The following is a 22491-nucleotide window of genomic DNA, read 5'->3' as shown; positions in this document are numbered from 1 at the left end:
CATCAAGTTTTGGGGTAACTTCTTACACAGCAAGTTCCCTCTGACCCTCTCACCCACTTGCACTCTCTCTCTCTCTAAATTAAAATTAAAAAAAAAAAAAGTAGTGTTTTAAGGCATTAAGTTTTGGGGTAACTTATTACACAGCAAGATAAATACCAGAAGAATTCTGCTTTCTTTCGTTGACTCAGGGACAAACACATTAACAAATAACATATATATATTTTTTAACAAGTAACAAGATTTCATCTTATATTAAAAAATAACACAATATTCATACTCATAGTTCTAGATATGACATCTAGATGGGCATGAAACCATTAAATAGGCTTTTTTTTTTTTTTTTTTTTTTTTTTTAAAGCTTATTTATTTTGAGAGAGAAAGAGAGAGAGCAGGGGAGGGACAGAGAGAGAATCCCAAGTAGACTCTGCGCTGTCAGTGTGAGCCCAATGTGGGGCTGGAACTCACAAACCCTGAGTTCATGACCTGAGCTGAAATCAAGAGTTGAACACTTAATGACTGAGCCACCCAGGTGCCATAAGGCTTCTTATGATGGATTCTTTAATTATGTAAATCATCATGTATTCCTGGCCGATTACCATAAATTGTGTTTTTTTAGGAGGTACTGGGAATATAAAACTGACTGACAGACCATATTATGTTTTTCAGTCTAGGAAAACAATACTTACAGGAAAAACTTACCTTGGCTTGGTCTGAAGTTTGGCTTGAATAGAGATGCTTAGGAACAAGTATTAAATGAGTAGGCAGTTAAAGCCCTTTTTTGTGGTATTCGGAGGTCAAATTTTAATCATTCAAATGTCACAGATTTTAAAAATCTGTGTGAAATGTGTGAAAATGTGTCATTAAGTATAAAAAATCCATTCCCTAATTGAGGGGAAATGCTGCTTCAACAGGTACATATTTCCAAAGCTAAACTACACTGAACCAAACATGTATATATTATTTTTCATGATTTTATGTAGTCCACTTTTACAAGAAGATGTCATTTAAGTGTTTTCTTTTACACTTTTACATACTAAAAGCAGCCATACACTTTTACATACTAAAGACTACGGATTCTTTAAAAATTCCCTTGGGGGCGCCTGGGTGGCTCAGTCAGTTAAGCATCCAACTTTGGATCAGGTCATGATCTCACTGCTGGTGGGTTGGAGCTCCGAGTCTGGCTCTGTGCTGACAACTCAGAGCCTGGAGCCTGCTTCAGATTCTGTGTCTCCCTCTCTCTCTGCCCCTCCCTACTCATTCTCTGTTTCTCAAAAATAAATAAACATTAAAAAAAATTTTAAAAATTCCCTTGGAATACATTTTTACAAATAAAATAGATAGCTATTTAGAAAGAAGTTCATGGCCCAAATTCATGGTGTATTTTATTTATTTATTTATTTCTTAAACTTAAAACAATTATTTATTTATTTGGGGGGAGAGAGAGAGCGCGCTCACAAGCGGGGGAGGGGCAGAGAAAAGGAGAGAGAATCCCAAGCAGGCTCCATGTTATCAGTGCAGAGCCTGATGTGGGACTCAAACTCACCAACTATGGGATCTCTTCTGGAATCAAGAGTTGGAAGTTCAACCAACTACACCATCCAGGCACCCCTAAACTTTTTTTTTTAAGTTCACTTATTTTGAGAGAGAGAGAGAGAGAGAGAGAGCGCACAAGGGGGGAGGGACAGAGAGAGAATGGGAGAGAGAGAGAATCCCAAGCAGACTCCACACTGTTAGCGCAGAGCCCAATGCCGGGCTTGAACTCAGGAACAAACGCACTTGGTTATAGGTTAGTTCATTTCAGAGTTTCTCATTTTAATTAAAACCCTTGGGCGTCTGGGTGGCTCATTCGGTTAAGCCTCCAACTTCGGCTCAGGTCCTGATCTCGCAGTCTGTGAATTCCAGCCCCGCATCAGGCTCTGTGCTGACAGCTCAGAGCCAGGAGCCTGCTTCGGATTATGTGTCTCCCTCTCTCAAACCAAACCAAACCAAACCAAACCAAACCAAACCAAACTCTTACTGTGGCTTCGGCTCTCACTACCCCCCTCTCCCGACACCATCTCCCAGGCTCTACAATCGCTGGTTTCCGCATCCGGGAGGCAGTTCGTCCTGTCTCTGTGCTGGGTAAAATGTGTGGAAGAAGAGTGGAACGTCAGATTGAAGCAAAGATGCTTCCCAGGTGCTCGAGGTCTAGACTGCCCTAAAGCGAACGAAACAGACAGAGTTCCAAACCGCTGAGTTCGCCCCTGGCTTAGAAAGGGTTGCACCGCGCATTCTTTTAAAGTCGCAGTCTACCCAAATCCACTCGGCAACACTCGTTCCCAGTGACATCACGACCGTTCCAGCCTCCTGATTGGAAGAGCTCAGTCATTCAATTCTCGCGATCACTCCAGGTCCAGGTCCCCTTGCTTCCCTACCATCACCCCTACCCGGTAGTCAACAGACCACGTTGCGGGCCACGGAGATACCGTAGAACCAGAGCAGCTCCGGCACTCATCTAGACGGCTGCGACTCTTCTCAGACGCTCACAAGCACGAGGTTTGGCTCCCAGGCATTCTGCCAGACCCGCGGTAGCGCGCGACTCTTCACAGCTCCGCTCGGCCACTTAGCTAGGGCAGCTAGGTGATTCGCACCAATTCCCCCAGTCCTGGGCTATCGCGAGAATTTGGAGGTTTTGGTACTGATTTCCGGTCGCTTACGTCTCCATGGAGACAGCACTTTAACTACTTTTTTTGATCACCTGTCATTCTCTGGATTCCACGTGGTTCGGAAATTACCCAGAAAATGTGGGAGTCAACCAGACGGTGTAAATGGGAGTAAAGCAGCCGTCAAAGGAAAGCAGCCAGTGGGTTTTAGGACTACAATTTGTCGAGCATCTTCTGGCCACTGAAGCAGTGTCATAGGGTGGGCACGGGATTTTCCCTTTTGGGGAGGCCCAGTTCATCAGGACAGACATTTAGGTACCTGTTGAGCACGCATAAGCACCGAGCCAATTTTTGTGTAGTATTGAGGGTTTCAAGATCAAATCCTGCTGTAAACTTACTCGCCATTCACCAGAAAATAGTCTCCCCAGTTATCTGTCTCTATCCCTTCTTAAGTTTGTGTATTGGTCACTTTCCTAGGAAGTGATCCCCATTTATTCCCCTAGATATAATCATGTCACTTTCCAAATTCTTCCCTTGTTGTTGCCATTATGTGTTTATTTTTATTACCATTTTCTGTTAAGTAGTTTTTCATGTTCCATTGCTGTATTGATTTCTTACTTTGCAGATGGACCGTAGTTTTTGTTAAGGTCAGGACTAACTTGTCATTTAGATATAGAATATATCTGGTAGTGCACTTTTCTGTTGTTAAAGGCATACCTCCCTTCTAGAACATCTCTGACAGTGTTAGTTAATTCGTTTATTCATCAGATATTTATTAAGCACTGAATATATGCCAGGTACTGTTTTAGGAATTGAGGATTAAAACAGTGGATAAAACAGATTAAAGTTGCTGCCTTCATAGTGTTTATTACTAGGGGAGACAGACAATATACAAATAACCAAGTTACTGCAATTTCAGGTAGTAGTAAGTACTATGAAGAAAATAAGTTAATGGAAATGATCTGTGAATAGGAGTGGTGGCATTTTAGGGACAGTGGTCATGGAAGACTTCTCACAGGAGGTGGTATTTGAGAAGAGACCTGAAAGATGAGGTGCTAAGATCTTGCAAAGATCAGGTGGAACAGACATTAACAGGCAGAGGTATTAGGAAGGGAAAGGTCCTTAGATGGTTAAGAGAAGATTGATTTGAGATGAAATGCAGAGGAAGGTAGTACCAGATTACTTAGGGCCTTGAAGGCCAAGGTCTGAAGCTAGATTTTATTCTAAATGTAATTGGAAGCCCTTGGAAAGTTTTAAGCAAGAGAGTAATTAGATTTGATGAGAGTTTTAAAAAGACTGTAAAAAGAGGGGACTCTTCAGAAACAAGGGAGAAGAGAGGAGACCAGTTGTGAGGCCATTGCAGGAGTTCAGGTGCAAAGGGTTCATTCTGCTTCTGTTTGGATATTTTCAGAGCTGGGTGATTCTCTGTTAAAAAGGCAGTCCATTCCATAGTTAGACCAGAGAGTTCAGGGAGAGTTCTCCCTGAATCCAGGGAGCTGGATTCAGCCTCCCTGAAGCTTGCACTGACTTTTCCTAATTCTATAGCAAGACAAAAGACATCTCTTTTTCTGACAGTCCTCCAGCAACAGCAGCTGCCTTATGGCACTTGTCCTGTCCTCTTTTCTCCAGACCAAACACCTTTGGTTAACTGAGCTGTTCTCTGAAGGAGGTGCTCTCTAGGCCCTTCAGAAATCTGTTAGTTCCTTGAAAGTTTTATCATTTGTTATGGCTCCTTAAGGGATAGCCACTAGCACTTTCCTTGATGCTCCACATGTCACCTGACGTGTGGGGGTGAGCAAGGGATCATGCACTCCCTTGATCAGGCTGACTTATAATGTGGTTTTTAGCAGACATGTTGTTCTGTTGGCTCACATACTGATTTGTTTCAAATCACATTTGGCTGCTGTCTCCCTGTCTTGTATTAATGTTTTATGTTTTTTTCTAATAAAAAATGCAGCATTTTACATTTATTTCTGTTTCATCTTGCTAAGTTCATTCCAGTTTATCGGGCTGTACTTTAATCCTGATTTCAGCATTTAACATGACCTTCCAGCTTTGTAGCTTTTACAAATTCTCTATGTTATGTCCTCTAATGTCTGAATCACAAACATTGCTAAACATGCTAACTGTGCTAAGAAAAGAGCCCTGTGTTGCATTTCCCTAGAGATGCCCAGATGTCATGGTACTATATGTGTGTATTCTTTAGGAACATTTATTCAAACCCATTACGGACCTTGTTAACTAAAACCTTTTTAACTAAAAGCAAATTCTGTTAACTAAAAACAAACTCACAAGGATAGTATGCAAGTTTCCTTTATCAAATACTCTGCAAAGGTCAAGATACAGTGTGTTATGACATCTCCTGATATGTCCAAGAAGGCACAGAAGTTAGTTGAGCCCAGTTTACTTTTGGAAAAACCATGCTGTTGTTGTTGCTGTCATTACTAAAATGAAGGTTTGCTGTATTTTTAAAATACAAAGACTGGGTCATAATGGGAGTGACTTTGGAAAATAATAAGCTGTTGTTGAGCTTAAAAATGTTTTTCTTTTTTGAAGCAGAAATCCTTAGATCAGTGGTTCTCAACCTGGGGCCACTCTGCTCTCCAGGGGACATTTGGCAATGCCCGGAGATATTTTTTGATTGTAATAACTTGGGGGGAGGGGATGCTGCTGGCATCTAATGGGTAGAGGCGAGGAGCGTGTTAAACATCCTACAATACATAGACACCCAAAAAGTAGCCAAAAAGTTTCTGGTCCAAAATGCCAATAGTGCTGAGTTCAGAAATCCTGAATTAGACAATGCTTTAAATTCTTCTTTTTTACAGTGTCTACTATTAATTCTATTTAAAATGGGCGTAAAGAAGAAGAAAGAAATGCAAGTGACTTCACTGACCATTTGCCATCAAGACCTTGAAACTTTGCGTTGTAAGTGATTTCTGACCTCATTTGTTTATTTCTTTTCTGGGTTGCAGAGTATTTTTATGTCAAGACTCAATACCACATAATGTTCAGACTCTTTCTGTTCAATTTTTCCATGTTCCTTACATTCAGTTTTGCATGTAAAATGATTTCCTAAAAATTTTGTCTTCAGATGAAGTTCGACCTGCTTTTGTTTTGGTTTGGTTTATAAATACTTAGATTTTGCATAATGTGTAGCAAAGGTAAAGTTATTTGCATATATTGTTAAATCCTTGAAATGTTTTTGTATGTGTGTTATCTAGCTTTGGCTGATGTGGAAGGAAAGAACCTAGCTTCTTTGCTGTTACATTGTGTACAACTCACAGATGGAGTGTCACAAATCCATTGTGTTAAACAGGTAAGACTGAGTTGATATTCATTGATGCATCTTGAAGAATATCATATCATGCTATTATGAACTTTTAAAATTAACTGACAATTTTTGGCTCTCAATTTTTAATACCAATGTATCATTAAAAAATAGATTTTTTTTTTTCCTTTTCTGTTCATTGTATAATCTCGTTTTACTCAGGGTATCAATAGAAGCCATTCAGGCTTCCACTGCCATTGGAGCTGTAAATAGATGGGACATTGAGACAATTGTGCATACCTTTTTTGTGGAGATAAATTAAAAAAAAAATTATTCTGAATATTGATCTGAATCTTTAAAACTTTTTAGCAGACACATTAAAAAGTTAATATAAAATATAAAGACTGTCCTTACCAGTAAGTGTTTCAGTATTAGGATTTACCATTTGAACTTGCATAATTTTTTTTGGAAAGCAATTATATATATTTTTGCTTTTTCAATAGTGCCACAGAATTCCTATAACTTGAACCATTAACAAGTCTAATTCTTAATAGAGGTGGGTCTGGAGAGTAAAATGGGAGCTGGGGGTATGGGTTAAAAAGTTAAAAAATACTAAAATCAGTGTTTAAATCAGTATCCTTAACAATATAGGGTAGGAAATATTTCACATTACATGGAGACTTAAAAGAGTGTTTGAAACTGTTACTTTGCTATATAGTTGATATTAGACAAAAGTACCATGACTTTGAATTTTTTGGATTGTAGATTGTGCCTTTACTGGAGAAGGCAGATAAAAATGGCGCATGTGATCCCAGTATTCGAAGTTGTTTGGATATTTTAGCAGGAATTTATCTTTCTTTGAGTCTAAAGAATCCCTTGAAGAAAGTCTTGGCAAGGTAAGGACAAAAAGGAAAGGAAGTTAACCATCATAAATGTTCAATCTGAGCAAAAGTAACCAGTATTTAAAATTCTCCTGGTTTGGTAAAACTGAACTGAAATATGTTACTAGCAATTTCATTTGTATGGTCTCTGTTTTGTATATGTATTACAACTTTTATAGAATGTGAAAAGGCTTTTTAGGTCAAAGACCTTAATAAAACAGGCTCTAGGCTCGAGTTTACAGACGCTTGGTTTAGTCCATTTATATTAATGCAATTCTTGGTTAAGTTTAAACTGTCATCCCGCTATTTCTTTTTCCTTTATTTTTCCCATTTGTACTTGGTTTAAGCATATTTTTAATTACACAGAAATATATGCTTAATGTAAAGACTTTAAGCAATACAGAAGTGAACAAAATGAAAAATGAGCCTTCTATTTCCCTCTTTCTGGCCTATCTTACTTTACTTTTTTTTTTTTTTTTTAAGTTTATTTATTTTTGAGGGAGAGAGGGGCATGTGCGTGTGCAAGCCAAGCTGGGGAGGAGCAGAGAGTAGGGGAGAGAGAATCCCAAGCAGGCTCCACACTGTCAGCACAGAGCCTGATGTGGGGCTCCATCCCATGAACCGGGAGATCATGACCTGAGCTGAAACTGAGAGTCTGGTACTTAACTGACTGAGCCATCCAGCCACCCCTATCTTACTTTCTTTAGTAAAGGTCATCGCTTCACATTTCGGTATCTATCTCTTTAGACCTTTCCTTTGGGTTTAATATGTGTATTGTATTTTATTTTAGTTTTCATTTTTTTTTTTTACATAAATGTGATTATACTCTACTTATTGCTCTGTAGCTTGTTTTTTCACTAAAGAATGTCTTAGAGGGGTGCCTGGGTGGCTCAGTCGGTTAAGCAGCCAACTCTTAGTTTCAGCTCAGGTCATGATCTCACAGTTTGTGAATTCGAGCCACACATTGGGCTCTGTGCTGACAATGCGGGGCCTGCTTGGGGTTCTCTCTCTCTCTCTCTCTCTCTCTCTCTCTCTCTCTCTCTCTCTTTCTCTCTGTCTCTCTGCCCCTCCCCTGCTTGCTCTCTCTGTCTCTCTCTCAAAAATAAATAAATAAACTTAAAAAAAAAAAAGGAATGTCTTAGAGATATTTTCGTATCAGTGTAGTCCTTATTCTTTTTTAAAAATTGTGTTAAAAAACACATAACATAAAATTTGCCATCTTAACCATTTTTGAGTATTAAGTATATTTACATTGTTGTGCAGTGGATCTCTGGAGCTTTTTCATCTTGCAAAACTGAAAATCTATACCCATTAAACAGCAAATCCCCATTTTCCTTCTCCCTACCCTCTAGCTACCACAGTTCTTTCTATGAATTTGATTGCTTTAGTTACCTCAAATAAGTGGAATATTTGTATCTGTCCCTTTTTGATTGGCTTATTTTACTTAGCATAATATTCTCAAGGTTCATCCATGTTGTAGCATGTGGCAGGATTTTCTTCCTTTTTAAGGTTAAGTTATATTTCATTGTCCATATGTACCACATTGTATTCATCCATTCATCTGTTGATAGACATCTGGGTTGCTTCCTCCTCTTGGCTGTTGTGGAGAATGCTGCTGTGAACATGCTGGGTGTGAGATCCTGCTTTCAGTTCTTTTGGATATATACACCCAGAAATAGGACTACTGGATCATATGGTAGTTCTATTTTTAATTTTCCGAGGAGCCTCCATATTGTTTTCCATAATGTCTTTATTATTTTATGTTCCCACCCAAAGTCCTTATCTTTTCTTACAGCTATATGTATTCCATAATATGGGTATACAAAATTTAATCACTTTCTCACTGATATTTAGTGTTTTGTTTTCATTATTCCAATTTCATTATTCCATGATGCAGTGATATTCTTAATCACGTATATAGTTGTTCTGTGTATTTTCTGAGATAAATTCCTAGAAGTGGAATTTTTTCACCAAAAACATTGCTAATCTGTACTCCCCACTAACAGTGAACCAGATGCCAGTGTCTTCATACCTTTATAATGCTGGATAATATCAATCTTTATATCTTTAAAAATCTATTGGGTAAAAAATAGTATTATGTTTTACTTTTCATTTCCCAGATTGCTGAGATTGAATATTTTTTAATGTGCACAGTTTGACTGTTTGTGATTACATATCTTTTGTGTGTCTTCTTGTTAGAATGACTTTTTTTCTTACTGAAGTAAATTTATTTAATGTGTCAAAAAGCAAATGATCAGATAGTGGCCAGTTCTAGGGTTTTGGTGAAGCAGTCAACCATGTCATCAAAGATCTTGATGTTTTCCATTTTTCTCCCATGTGTTGGCCATATCTTCCCTCAGAATTACAAGGGACTGTAGCAGTTACAAGCACCTTAGACAGACATGACTGCATCCAGAAAAAAAGAGAAGGAAATTTCCTCTTCTCCAACTCTTTTTATTGGAGAGAAAACATTTTGCAGAAGGTCTCAGTAGAGTTCCTATCACTTTCTGTTGTCAAGATTGGGTCATATACCCTCCTTCTGGTTTTAAGAATGGCTGGGAAGCAAGATTCTCACACCTCTGTAGTGGGAGGTGGGTTTTGCCAATAAAAAAGGGCATGGGGGGGGGGGGTGGCCCTGGGTGGCTCAGTCGGTTAAGCATCCGACTTCAGCTCAGGTCATGATCTCACGGTTCGTGTGTTCAGGCCCCGCGTCAGGCTCTGTGCTGACAGTTCAGAGCCTGGAGCCTGGTTCAGATTCTGTGTCTGCCCCTCTTTCTTCCCCCTCCCATGCTCATGCTCTGTCTCTCTGTCTCTCAATAATAAATAAACGTTAAAATTAAAAAAAAAAAAAAGGGGGCATGGGGAATGCCTCCAGGAAGTCAGCAACCACAGAATGTCTTCTTGATTTATAACAGCTTTATATAGGTTATGTACCAAATGTATTCCTTTGTTTATAGTGTTTGCTTTTTAAAAATTACAAATTATTTTTTTGGTAATCAAATCTAATATTTTTCTTTGTATAGATTTCTGAGTTTCATGCCTTGCTTATGTATACTTTCTGTAGGGTAAGATCATATAAAATTACATGCTTGTCTTTTAAAATTTATTTTTTTTTGTTTAATCTTTAAATTCATCTGGAGTTAAGCTTTGAGTGGACCATACGTTAGAGATCCAATTTAGTTTTCTTTTTGTAATGGGGAGCCACTTATCCTCAAACTTTTGAATAGTCCATCTTTCCCATTTATTTGGAATGCCATTTTATTATGTTCTGTGTTCCTGTATAAACATAGATTCAATTTTAGATTTGTGTCTATTTGTTTACTCACCCATACCACACTTTTATTTCCTATAGTGTGATAATGTAGTTTAATTATATACTGAAGCACGTCACCCCTTTGGTGACCTTTCTTTTTCAGACTATTCCTATTTCTAAATTCTTTTTCTTCTAGAAGAGCTTTAGAACTCTTTAGGCAATTAAAAAAAATTCCTACTGTTTTTTTTTTAATTTTTAATGTTTATTTATTTTTGAGAGAGAGAGAGACAGAGAGACAGAGAGAGAGAGACAGTGTGAACAGGGGAGGGCAGAGAAAGAGGGAGACACAGAATCTGAAGCAGGTTCCAGGCTCTGAGCTGTCAGCACAGAGCCTGATGCAGGACTCAAACCCAAGAATGTCAAGATCATGACTTGAGCTGAAGTCAGAAGCTTAACCGATGGAGCCACGCAGGCGCCCCCTAGTGGTTTTGATTTAGATTAATTGAGTTAAATTGACACTAAATTAAATTTATCTCTTCAAAAATTTTTTTAAAAATTTGTTTATTTTGAGATAGAGCATGTGTACATGAGCAGGGGAGGGACAGAGAGAGAGAGAATCCCAAGCAGGCTCTGCACTCCTTGCTGAGCCCAACATGGGGCTCAATCTCACAACCGTGAGATCATGGCCTGAGCCCAGAGCAAGAATCTAACACTTAACCAGCTGAGCCATCCAGGTGCCCCTATTCAGTGAATTTTTATTGACTATCTACTCTATGTCAAATAAATATTCTAGGCATTGGGGATACAGTGAATAAGGCAGTATAGAATGGAGGTTACATTCTAAGAGGAAGATTGAAAATAGTCAAATAGTCAAAATATATAGGATTAGATGAAATGAATGTGATTGGGAAAAATAAAGCAGTGATGGGAGATGGGAGCATCAAGGATGGGGTGAAGGTTGCAATTTAAAATATGGTGGTCACTTCAGATATCTTTGCTAAAATGACATTGATAAGGTGATATTTGAGATTGACCTGAAAGGGACAAGGGAATGATTATTATTGGGTCTATTTGAGGGAGGAGTGTCAGTTGGAGGAAATAGCAAGAACAAAGACTTTGTTATATTGTTGCCACAAGGAAGGCCATGCAGCTAGAGCTAAGTCAACAAGGATCAAGATGAGGCTGGAGAGATAGTGGTGGGGCTAGAGTTTGTGGAGTCTTGTAAGTCATTGCAGCGCTATGGCAACCAACTGGACTGAGATGGACATGTGGGACAATTTTAGGCAGAAGATTAACACAGTGTTTTTATAATATCACTCTGGCTTCTCTATTGAGGAGGGAAGCAAGATGGAAGCAAGGAGTTCAACAATTGTGGCATGAAGTTAAAATTTTCTGGCTGTATTTTGAAGATGTAGTCCAGTATTACTTCATTTATGTGATTCCCTTCTACATACTACATGGTTGCCAGATTTCTAATGCTTGGTTCTTTTTCTAGCTCACTAAATGGCCTACCTGAATTTTTTCTAACTGAGGCTGTACAAAGTTTTACTTCTCGTCTTCAGGAAGAATTGAGTACTACTGATGTGTACTCTTATAGGAAAGTAATTGACAATATATCTTGCTGTATGGAGAACTTTGACGTAGGTAAGCCAGCTCTTTTGTAGTATTTTTTCTATCATTACATTATTGTTTTTAAACAATTTTGTTAATGTTAGTTTTGGTCCTGAGACTCCCTACCAGTGTTAATTTTTTTATTCCCACAGGTAGAGCAGGTGTTAGTAATCTTCTTAAAAATGGTAAGTCCCATTCTTTTATTTTATTCTGAGGGTGTAACTGCTTGTATGAGTCAGTTTGGAACTGGTTGTTTTCGGTTTCTTGGCAATGGGTAGAGTTTTGCAGATTACCAACGTACATCACGTCCCTGCCTTTTAAATATTCCTTTTAAATTTCTACTTCTATACCATGATATCACTGTAGGTAATAGTGACTTAAAATATTTTCTTATATTGACATTAAAATTCACAGTTTTAGGTTCTGCTTTGTCATCATATATTCTTTTTGTTTCAGTGCTTCATTTCATGCAGAAGAGTTTAACTGAAATCTCTGAAGAAAATAGGCAAGTAGTATCTGTATGCTTGTGCATGTGTGCATGAACACTTGTGGTTGTGCATTGTCTTTGTACACAGGAAATTTTTAAAAAGTTTCCAGAACATGCTTCATTCCATTCCTCTCTGTTAATATTAGACCTGATTATAAATGTATTTTTTAGAGGTTTGATATTTAATTTAAAAAATCAGAAAGGGGCATCTGGGTGGCTCAGTCAGCTAAACGTCCAACTCTTGATTTCGACTTAGGTCGTGATCTCACAGTTTGTGAGATTGAGCCCCGCGTCGGGTTCTGTGCTGACAGTGTGGAGCCTGCTTGGGATTCTCTCTCTCCCTCTTTCTCTCTTTCCCCCTACCCTCAAAATAAATAAATCAACTTAAAAAAATCAAATAAATTTTTAGGAGAATATGAGCAAGAGTTCTTTCCTCCCTGAGTGTTCCTTACTCATAGCGTCTGTTCTTCTTTTTTTTTTTTTAATTTTTTTTTAATGTTTATTTATTTTTGAGACAGAGAGAGACAGAGCATGAATGGGGAGGGTCAGAGAGAGGGAGACACAGAATCCGAAACAGGCTCCAGGCTCTGAGCTGTCAGCACAGAGCCTGACGCGGGGCTCGAACTCACGGACCGCGAGATCATGACCTGAGCCGAAGTCTGCCGCTTAACCGACTGAGCCACCCAGGCGCCCCTAGCATCTGTTCTTTTATAAATGAAACATCCTGTTATTTTTCTGGGGATATTAATGATAGGGTTTTGTTTTGTTTTGTTTTTAAATATAGTTTTCTTACCTTTGCATAGTCCTAGTTCTTTTATGTTGCTATTTTTTTTCTGTTTGATGCTTTCGGTCACTTCACTATATGAAACTGGAAGCTTTCTTTAGAAGTCTGGTGATTTTTAGCCTAGCGCTCATATTTAAGGATGGGGCACTGAGAGTTGATTTGAAACTGTGTATATGGGTGGGGTTGATGGCAGGTTTTATTGTAGGCTAGTTTAGCTAGGCTATTTCTTTGGAAAACCTCCGATGTCAATATCTTTAGGTCTTTTTGCATGGGTAGTGGATTCACCATGGAACCAAACCGTTGGCTTAATCTTCTGGTTGCTGAGGGAGTGAAAAAAGCTGAGGTCATGGCGTTTGGCATTCATTGTTCATATATTTGCCTAATTCGCTTGTTTGCAATCTGGTGTTGCTTTACCTTCCCCAGAGGTAAGCCACTTGTTTGCTGGTTCTTACTCTTCTTCAACAGACTTGTAGCCCGTCTTCTCATTTTCAGCCCTACATTTATTTCCACATCAAGGAGTCCTGGTGCCAAGTTTCTTAGCCTTTTGAGGCTGCAAATCAGGTCATTTTGGGGATTATTCTCTGGCTTAGTATTTACTTTTGTTGATTCTGCTAAGTTAGTTATTATCTATCTGCTTTGTGGCTTCCAAAGGCTTATTGTTATTGTCTTGTTGTCTATTTGTTGCCCTTGTGTATTTATGTCTTTTTATGTGGTTGGTTTACTGAGGTTCTGGCAGGGAATAGAGGTAATATATGTGTGCTGTTCTTTTTTTTTTTTTTAATTAATTTTTATTTTAATTCCAGTATACTTAACATACAGTGTTATATTAGTTTCAGGCTATTAGAGTGATTCAACAATTCTATACATTACCCAGTTCTTCTCACCATAAGTGTAGTCTTTAATCCCCTTCACCTATTTCACCCCTCCCCTCACCAACCTCCCCCCTGGTAACCATCTGTTTGTTCCCTATAGTTAATAGTCTTTTTAAATTTGTCTCTTTTTTCTTTGTTCATTTGTTTTGTTTCTTAAATTCCATATATGAGTAAAATGCTATGGTATTTGCCTTTCTCTGACTGCCTTATTTAGCATTATACCTTCTAGATCTATCCATGTTGCAAATGGCAACATTTCGTTCTTTTTTATGGCTGAATAATTTTCCATTGTATGCATATGTGTGTGTGTATGTATATATGTGTATATATCACATCTTCTTTATCCATTCATCTATCAGTGGACACTTGGGTTGTTTCTGTATCTTGGCTATCGTAAATCATGCTGCAGTAAACATAGGGATGCATATGTCTTTTCAAATTAGTGTTTTCATATTCTTTGGGTAAATACCCAGTAGTGGAATTACTGGGTCATATGGTAATTCTATTTTTAATTTAAAAAAAAAAATTTTTTTTTTTTTTAACGTTTATTTATTTTTGAGACAGAGAGAGACAGAGCATGAACGGGGGAAGGGCAGAGAGAGAGGGAGACACAGAATCGGAAGCAGGCTCCAGGCTCTGAGCCATCAGCCCAGAGCCCAACGCGGGGCTCGAACTCGCAGACCGCGAGATCGTGACCTGAGCTGAAGTCGGACGCTTAACCGACTGAGCCACCCAGGCGCCCCTTGAGGAATGTTTTTTATCGAGGGATGGAAATGGTGACATTTTCATGTGACTTTTCTTTTGTAATAACGTCTCTTCTTCGTTATAGAAAATTTGCCGGAAATCATATTGTTCAGACGCAGTTGATGAATGACTTGTCGGTAGGCACTAGAGTTTCTGTGATGTTGGTACAGAAAATACAAGACTTTCAGACACTTCATGTGAGGATTTCCAGTTCCCCCACATGGCTAAGTATGTGTGGATTGCTGAGTATTTTCACCAAGTTTTTAATTGATGGTAAGTGTAAAACCGTAAAAATGGTGATTATAATTGAGTGTCGTTCAGCTTACGCTAATAATGGTATGAAATGTTTGATACTTAACTGACACGTAGAACTACTTCTCCCCTAGCCCCTTAAAGTGGGGAGGCCCTGGATTATGAGGTTTTAATGCTTTTTCTTTCAAATGTACCAGTTCTCCAAGGGGTAATGTTGAAGGACTTTTCTAAATGTGTGTATGTGTATTGTAAAGAAGGAAATCTGACAGTCTTAGTGTTGAAAAGCCAGAGACTTTAAGTGGCAAAAGAAAATTCTTGAGAAGAATAGATTTCCAAATTTGGAAGGAAAATCTGGAAAGGTAAATGTAATCTGTACATTTCTCCTCAGCAGTAGGTATTATCCTCAAGTAATGATAGTAATCCTTGTGGGGCCATTCATCATTCCCCTTTGTATCTCTCATATGTTGCTTTTCTTTATATGAACTGTGCCACTGGAAACCAAATAGCTAATGAGAGGAAGTCTGTCTTTATAAAAGTATTTCCAATAATAAATTAAGATGAAATGGTAGAATATCACTATTTTGTAACCCCCAATGAATTGACGTAGGCATTAAGCATCAGCAACTGCTAACTTTACAGAACAGACAACCAGACAATATATGCCCCTTAGATCTAGTCTTGGTTTCACCACCTATACTTTTCCCAAAGTGACTGAACTTGAGACCAATCTCTAGGTCACCTGCCAGTTTACAGTAATTGTAGAAGAGAGAAGAACGTGTGCAATTGCATCAGGACTAAACAAACCCACATCTAGATTGTGGGAAATGTTGCAGGTCAAAGGCCAGAGTTCTTGAATAGAGAAATTGTTATACAATGAAAGCGGTAGAGAGGGCACCTGTAGATTAAAACACATTTAAAAAATACATCACATTTTTAAAAAAATGGACGGGATGCACATTTGATTAATAAAACCATTTGAAAAGAAGAAAGCCATTACTGTGAAAGTCACAATAATGCCTACTCAGGGTGAGAGAAGGGGATTGTGGTTGAGATGAGGCACGTGGATGAGCCTTCTGGGCAGGGTGTCTTGAGTACTGCTTCTTGCTTTGGGCAGTAGGTACAAGGGTGTTCATTTCAGTTAATTCATTAAGCTGTGCCCTTGTTTTGGGTGTTTTATATTACAATAAGATTAGCAAAAAAAAAAAAAAAACTTATCGTGTTCACAAAAAGTTAAATTACTTTTTCACCTTTATCTCTCATTCTATATGATCATGTATGCATGAATATTAACGAAAAAATTAATGAATTGGTTCAGATGTTTCATTTGTTTTTTTAAAATTTTTTTCATGTTTATTTATTGTGAGAGAGAGACAGAGAAAGAGAGAGACAGAGTGTGAGCAGGGGAGGGTCAGAGAGAGAGGGAGACACAGAATCCGAAGCAAGCTCCAGGCTCTGAGCTATAAGCACAGAGCCCGATGCGGGGCTCGAACTCAAAAACCGCGAGATCGTGACCTGAGCCGGAGTCCTACGCTTAACTGACAGAGCCACCCAGGCGCCCCGGATATTTGCTTTTTAAAAGAGGAATTTGTTATAGGATGGGTAAAACACAGAGAAGGCCTGATTTTAATAAGAGGTAGCCCCTTTTCTGAACCATTGATGGGACCTCTTCATTGCTGTTCTTCCCCAGGATTTTAAAATTTCATGTATTAGTAAAATGTTCAGCTGCAAGTAACAGAAAACCAAACTTCAGGCACTTAAGCAAATATGGCTCCCCTCGTCCCCACATAACTTCAAGTTCTGAGGCAGGTGATCCCGAACTGTATGCAGTCTAGGACCCAAACATTTCTGCCTTTCTGCTCTGCCGTCTTCAGCATGTTGGCTTTTACTCACGTTTTTTGCCTCCTGGTTGCCATTTGACTGCTGTAGCTCCAGACATTATGTCTATGTTCACGGCAGGAAGGAGGGCCAGTTGCATCCTTACCTTTAATCAGGAAAAACAAAAGTTCCCAAGTACCTGCTTCTATCCCATTGGCCTGAACCCTCACGTGGCTACCTTTACTTGCAGGCAAGATTGAGGAAGCAAGTGTCCCGCCTTTGGCTGAGTACGTGGATGCCCCAATCAAAGTCACAGTTCTGTTAGCAGGGATAAAGGGCACAGTGGATATTTAGTAGGTAGTTTATGGTAGGGATTTTTGAGTCTTAGCCCCGGTTGAATAATTTACCATATTTGGTAAACTTTATTACAAACCAGAGGCTAATAGAAAACAAAGAGAAAATAGCAAGTCAAGATTGGTTGCATTGGGTACATGCCAATGATAGCAGAGCTTTCAGTTAGCACTGATGCAGGCTCTTTACACAAGCCCCGAAATCACTTTAAGAAAGAGTAATGCGGGGCGCCTGGGTGGCTCAGTCGGTTAAGCGTCTGACTTCAGCTCAGGTCACGATCTCGTGGTCCGTGAGTTCGAGCCCCGCATCGGGCTCTGGGCTGATGGCTCAGAGCCTGGAGCCTGCTTCCGATTCTGTGTCTCCCTCTCTCTCTGCCCCTCCCCCATTCATGCTCTGTCTCTCTCTGTCTCAAAAATAAATAAACGTTAAAAAATTAAAAAAAAAAAAAAAAAGAAAAGAAAGAGTAATGCATGGGGGTTGGGCTGGAGAGGCCTCAGTGCAGGGAAGAGAGTGAGCGGTATTGCTGCTAGATGTGCTGTGGGGAGAGGAAGGGAGAGTGGGTGTTAGTGGAGAGAGGAAGGAATCACATTTATTAAGTGTTTATGTGCTGGGCATAAAAGTCTTATGTTCGTTATGCATTTAAAGCTTAAAATAATTGTCAGATAGGAGTTATATTGTCCCATATTACAGAAGAGAAAGCTGAGTCCCTGGGAGGTGAAATAACTTGCCCAAGTCCTATTCACCTAGGATGTGGTCATGCTAGAAATTGCACCCAGGACTCTCTGTCCCTGCAGCGTGTGCTTTTTCCACTGTACCAGAATATCCATTGTCATTTAATCCACACTCTCTACTTTTTTACCAAATAGATCACCTCTTACAGACAATTCAGAGTACATCTGGATTAGCTGTTATTCTTTTTATTAAGGCTATGTTTCACCCACCTGAAGAGATTCCTGATTTGGTGAGTGCATCTCCTTTGTAGAATTGTATATTTCATTGATAATTAGATACATGTTTTAAAAATATTTTTAAAGACATGAATTAAAAATTTCTTTCTGCATAGTAGAATCTTTCTGATGATCTTTTTCTCTTATAGTAAGAGACAGTCCAAAAATGCAGAAAAAGCAGAAAGAAGACCAGAGTAGTCACCTGTAAATCCATCTCCTAAAGATAATCACTATCAACATTTTTAGGGGTGCCTCTTCATATGTTTCTAGTGCTGTTTGTTCAGTTTCATCTCTCAGTGTTATAAAAGATATTTATAATATTAAAATTATGCAGGGATTAATATATACATACATGAAGTCCTAACTTTTTGATAAGTATGTCCTTTTCATTAAGAATAACCCAAATATTGAACTTTAGACTGGAAGCATGTGAGAGTCAATTTTTCGGTGAATTTGATTACATGGAAAATATAATTTGATAGTTTGTGCGCTAATCCTTATATTTAGTACTATCAGGGTTTTCTTCCCTTACTCTGTTATCTAGAAACTTATTTTAGTTGTTTACCTGACTTTATGCAAAGCAGCTGTTTACCTGACGTTATATAAAATAGATGTGTACTCTTCTATGAGATCACACAAAGTATTTGCCATTGGATAAAATTTAATAATTTGATTTCTCAAATCACCTCTAAAAAGTGTTAAGGTCATTCACCTGCAGGGGATGATATGTTTTGCTCCACTAGTACATTCAAACCAGCAAAATGGTTCACATACTTAGAATTCTTAATCCTAAGACTTAATTTTTTCCCTTTTGGTAATAATAACTTTAACACTTGTGGCTTCTCATCTTTAGGTTCAGTTATTTTTCCTAGGATGTTTCAGGGGAAGGGGAATTTTGGATGTGCATCTTGAAATATCTGTACAGTTTTAGAGGCTTTGTAACATGTTAGCTCTGTTATGTTTTTCCAGATTAGTAGTTTGCTTCTCCGTTCAGTGGACTGTACCAGCATCCCTGACTGGTTTTTGAACTGCTGCAGGAGCCTTTGTTGTGCTGATGTCTCGCAGTCAACTCTCTTATTCCTGTGTCAAGGGACACTCACCATGTTGGACTGGCAGAATGGAAGGATGGGCCCAAGCGGGGAGGCCCTGCTCTTGAATATCGTCCATGTATTGTTCACCTTGAGTTCACAGTGAGTTTTCATGCTGTTGTCTCATATTTTCTTTTGCTTGCCAGACATTTAAAAGATGGTGACTGAACCTGCATACTTAGTAGTTCAATGCAAAGTGCTCAGGATAGTCCTGAATTGAAAGGGTGATATATGTAGGCAATGAAGTGGGTATGAAAGAAGATGAGATGAGAGAGAGTTACAGAAATTACTAGGGCAGGTGAACCTGTACTGAACATTTTTTTTTTAATGTTTATTTATTTTTGAGAGACAGAACACGAAAGGGGGAGGAGCAGAGAGAGAGAAGGGGACAGGATTTGAAGCGGGCTCTGTGCTGACAGCAGAAAGCCTGATGTGGGGCTTTAACTCATCAACTGTGAGATCGTGACCTGAGCCAAAGTCAGAGGCTTACCCAGGTGCCCCTGTATTGAACATTTCTAATACTAATGTTAACGTTTAGTCTCTAATGCTAGCATTAAAAAAATTTTTTTTTTTACATTTTATTTATTTTTGAGAAACAGAGTGAGACAAAGCGTGAGCGGGGGAGGGGCAGAGAGAGAAGGAGACAGAATCTGAAGCAAGCTCCAGGCTCTGAGCAAGCAGTCAGCACAGAGCCCGACGTGGGGCTTGAACCCACAAACTGTGAGATCATGACCTGAGCCGAAGTTGGACGCTCAACCGACTGAGCCGCCCAGGTGCCCCTAATGCTAGCATTTTTAAAAAACTATGAAAATTTTTATATGGATAGTGCTTTGGAGTTTATGAACAACGTCAACATAGGTAATTCAGTATGAGCTTCACGTGTCTTGATAGATAGGATAGGAAATCAGATGTGTTGTGTGGAAAAAGTGAAGTCAGAAAAGTAAATGCTAAAACCTAAGAGTGTATTGCTAATAAGCACCTGAGCCAGAATTGTAACCAGTTCTTTTGACTTCACTGGATTGTGTTTTGTGGGGTTTTTTTTTTGACTTCACTGGATTGTGTTTTGTGGTTTTTTGGGTGTTTTTTTCATAATGCCTGAAAGTGATCGTGTGCTTGAAATATCAAACCATAGATACAGCTTGATAGTAGTGAACATGTAGGTAAAGGAAAAAAAGCACAATGTTCTAAAATAATTTTTTAAAATAATAATATAAATATAATAATATAAAAATTATTTAAATTATAAAAAACACTTTTTATTGTGGTGTTGTATAACAGCTCTATTGAGATATAATTTATATACCGTAAAAGTCACTTATTTAAAGTGTGTAATTCAGTTTTGTTTCAGTAGATTCACAGGGTTGTACAACTATCACTGCAATCAATTCTGGAATATTTTTATTACTCTCAAAAGAAACCCCATTCCCCCTAACTTTCTCCAGCCCTAGGTTACCTCACTATGTTTTAAAACACTTGTGAAACCATCATCAGAATAAAGTAATGAACATTTCTATCATTCCCAAAAGTTTCCTTAGTCCTTTTTTGGATTATTTCTTTTCTTTATTATTATTATTATTATTATTATTATTATTATTATTATTTTAGGGAGAGAGAAAGAGAGAGAGTGTGAGTGGGGGAGAGGGGCAGAGGGAGAGAGAGAATCTTAAGCAGGCTCCATGCTCAGCATGGAGCCCGACGTGGGACTTGATCCCACGACCCTGGGATCATGACCTGAATTGAAATCAAGAGATGGATGCTTAACCGACTGAGCCATCCAGGTGCCCCTGGATTATTACTATAAGGTGGAAAGACTAATTTATAAATTTGAGTCTATTTTGGCCTTGTTTTTAATTTTTGTTGTAAATTTAATAATGATTGAATTTTCTGGTCATTCTTTGTCTTTTATATTTTTAAAATTTAAATGGTTATAAAATGAAATTTCTTTTATTAGTCAGTTTATAATAACATGGCTCATTTTTCTTCAGGATCAAGGAATCAACCCTGGAATTGTTTTTCTCTAGAATTTTGGCATCTTGGACTAATTCAGCCATACATGTCCTTGAATCAAGTTCCCCAAGCCTAAAGGACAGTCTGAATGGGAATTCAAGCATAGTTGGGAAACTTTTGGAATATGTCTATACCCACTGGGAACATCCATTGGATGCTTTGAGACACCAAACCAAAATTATATTCAGAAATGTTCTCCAAATACACCAGCTCACTAAAGAAAAATCAGACTCAGAAGCGTCAGGTTTGGCTGCCGATCGTTTCATTTGTGAATTGACAGAGAGTCTTTTGCGACTGGAATGGCATGTTAAAGGGAAATACATGTGTCTTGGTTGTTTAGTAGATTATACAGGAATTGGACATATTTTGGCACTAGCCAAAACTATTCCATCACAAATCTTAGAGGTGATGGGAGACCAGTCATTGGTACCTTATGCAAGTGACCTCTTGGAGACCATGTTCAGAAGTCACAAGAGTCATTTGAAGTCCCAGGCTGTTGACAGTACGTGGATTGATGAGTGGCATGAGACTTGGGTTTCTCCTCTCCTTTTTATACTGTGTGAAGGAAATCTGGACCAGAAATCTTACGTGATCGATTATTACTTGCCAAAATTGTTGAATTGCAGCCCCGAAAGCTTAAGCTACATGGTAAAGATTCTTCAGTCTTCTGCTGATGCTAAAAGTGGTAAGATGAACCATTCTTTTAGTAATTTCTAGTTAAAAAAGGGTAGGTTCCTCGGTAGATGTGGACAATATTCAAATTTCAATATTACCACTTCTGTAAATTGCAAAAGAGGACATCAATGATAGAGATTTCAGATTGAAATGAATGTTCCTGTCCTGAGTAGAATAGAATTTTTTTGGCTTAAGTCATTTCTATAAGCTAAAGATTGATTTCAGTCATGAGTATAAGGTTCCCTTTATTACTAGTTTTTTTTTTTAAGTCTTTTTTTTTTTTTTTTTTTTTTTTTTTTTAGTTTATTTATTTATTTTGAGAGTGGAGTGGGGCAGAGCGAGAGGGAGAGAGAGGATCCCAAGCAGGCTCTGCACTGTCAACTCAGAGCCGGACGCGGGGTTCGATCTCAGGAATTGTGAGATCCTGATCTGGGCCAAAATCAAGAGTCAGATGTTTAACTGACTGAACCATCCACGCTGCCCGCCCCCCCTCCTCCCCCCTTATTACTAGTTTTATCTCATTTTACTGAGTTGTTATTTGTTAGGTTGTCAGACTGGAATAAAAGTGAGTGTTTTATATAAGTTCCTTATTCTAGTGATTGAAACAGTAATTAAGTATTGTTTTAGGCAAGGATGAAGACAGGTTAAGTTGACAGTAGCAAGTTTTTGTCTCTGGGAAAGAGAAAAAAATATGTAGAACATGTGTGACCTCAAGAAACAGCCATCTGTAGTCAATTAGAATAGGGGTAAACATTCTGTTGAAACTCAGTAACCCGGAAGGAAGTACTACATTAAAGCATAAATCAGTAATTAA

The 22491-nt window shown here is 38.5% G+C and overlaps 1 protein-coding gene across 4 annotated transcripts in view; it reads left to right on the top strand.

Moving 5' to 3' along the window:
• Positions 1–2416: 2416 nt before the first annotated feature.
• The window catches only part of THADA (THADA armadillo repeat containing), a 325833-nt gene continuing 305758 nt past the window's right edge, over positions 2417–22491 (top strand). For 3 of the 4 annotated variants that reach the window (XM_042932129.1, XM_042932128.1, XM_042932130.1), the window contains exons 1-11: positions 2417–2535; positions 5468–5567; positions 5864–5958; positions 6676–6806; positions 11540–11688; positions 11808–11840; positions 12112–12160; positions 14628–14815; positions 17827–17921; positions 18877–19097; positions 20981–21687. In XM_042932129.1, the coding sequence (XP_042788063.1) occupies positions 5492–5567; positions 5864–5958; positions 6676–6806; positions 11540–11688; positions 11808–11840; positions 12112–12160; positions 14628–14815; positions 17827–17921; positions 18877–19097; positions 20981–21687 (1744 nt within the window). In that variant the 5' untranslated portion in view covers positions 2417–2535; positions 5468–5491. Of the gene's footprint in view, positions 2536–5467; positions 5568–5863; positions 5959–6675; positions 6807–11539; positions 11689–11807; positions 11841–12111; positions 12161–13147; positions 13352–14627; positions 14816–17826; positions 17922–18876; positions 19098–20980; positions 21688–22491 lie in introns of those variants that run through there. The other variant, XM_042932131.1, reaches the window with a different exon arrangement.

The sequence above is a fragment of the Panthera leo genome, chromosome A3 (assembly GCF_018350215.1).
Source record: "Panthera leo isolate Ple1 chromosome A3, P.leo_Ple1_pat1.1, whole genome shotgun sequence".
NCBI lineage: Eukaryota > Metazoa > Chordata > Mammalia > Carnivora > Felidae > Panthera > Panthera leo.
Note: the sequence above shows the minus strand (reverse complement) of the source record. Positions and strands in the feature narration are given on the sequence as shown.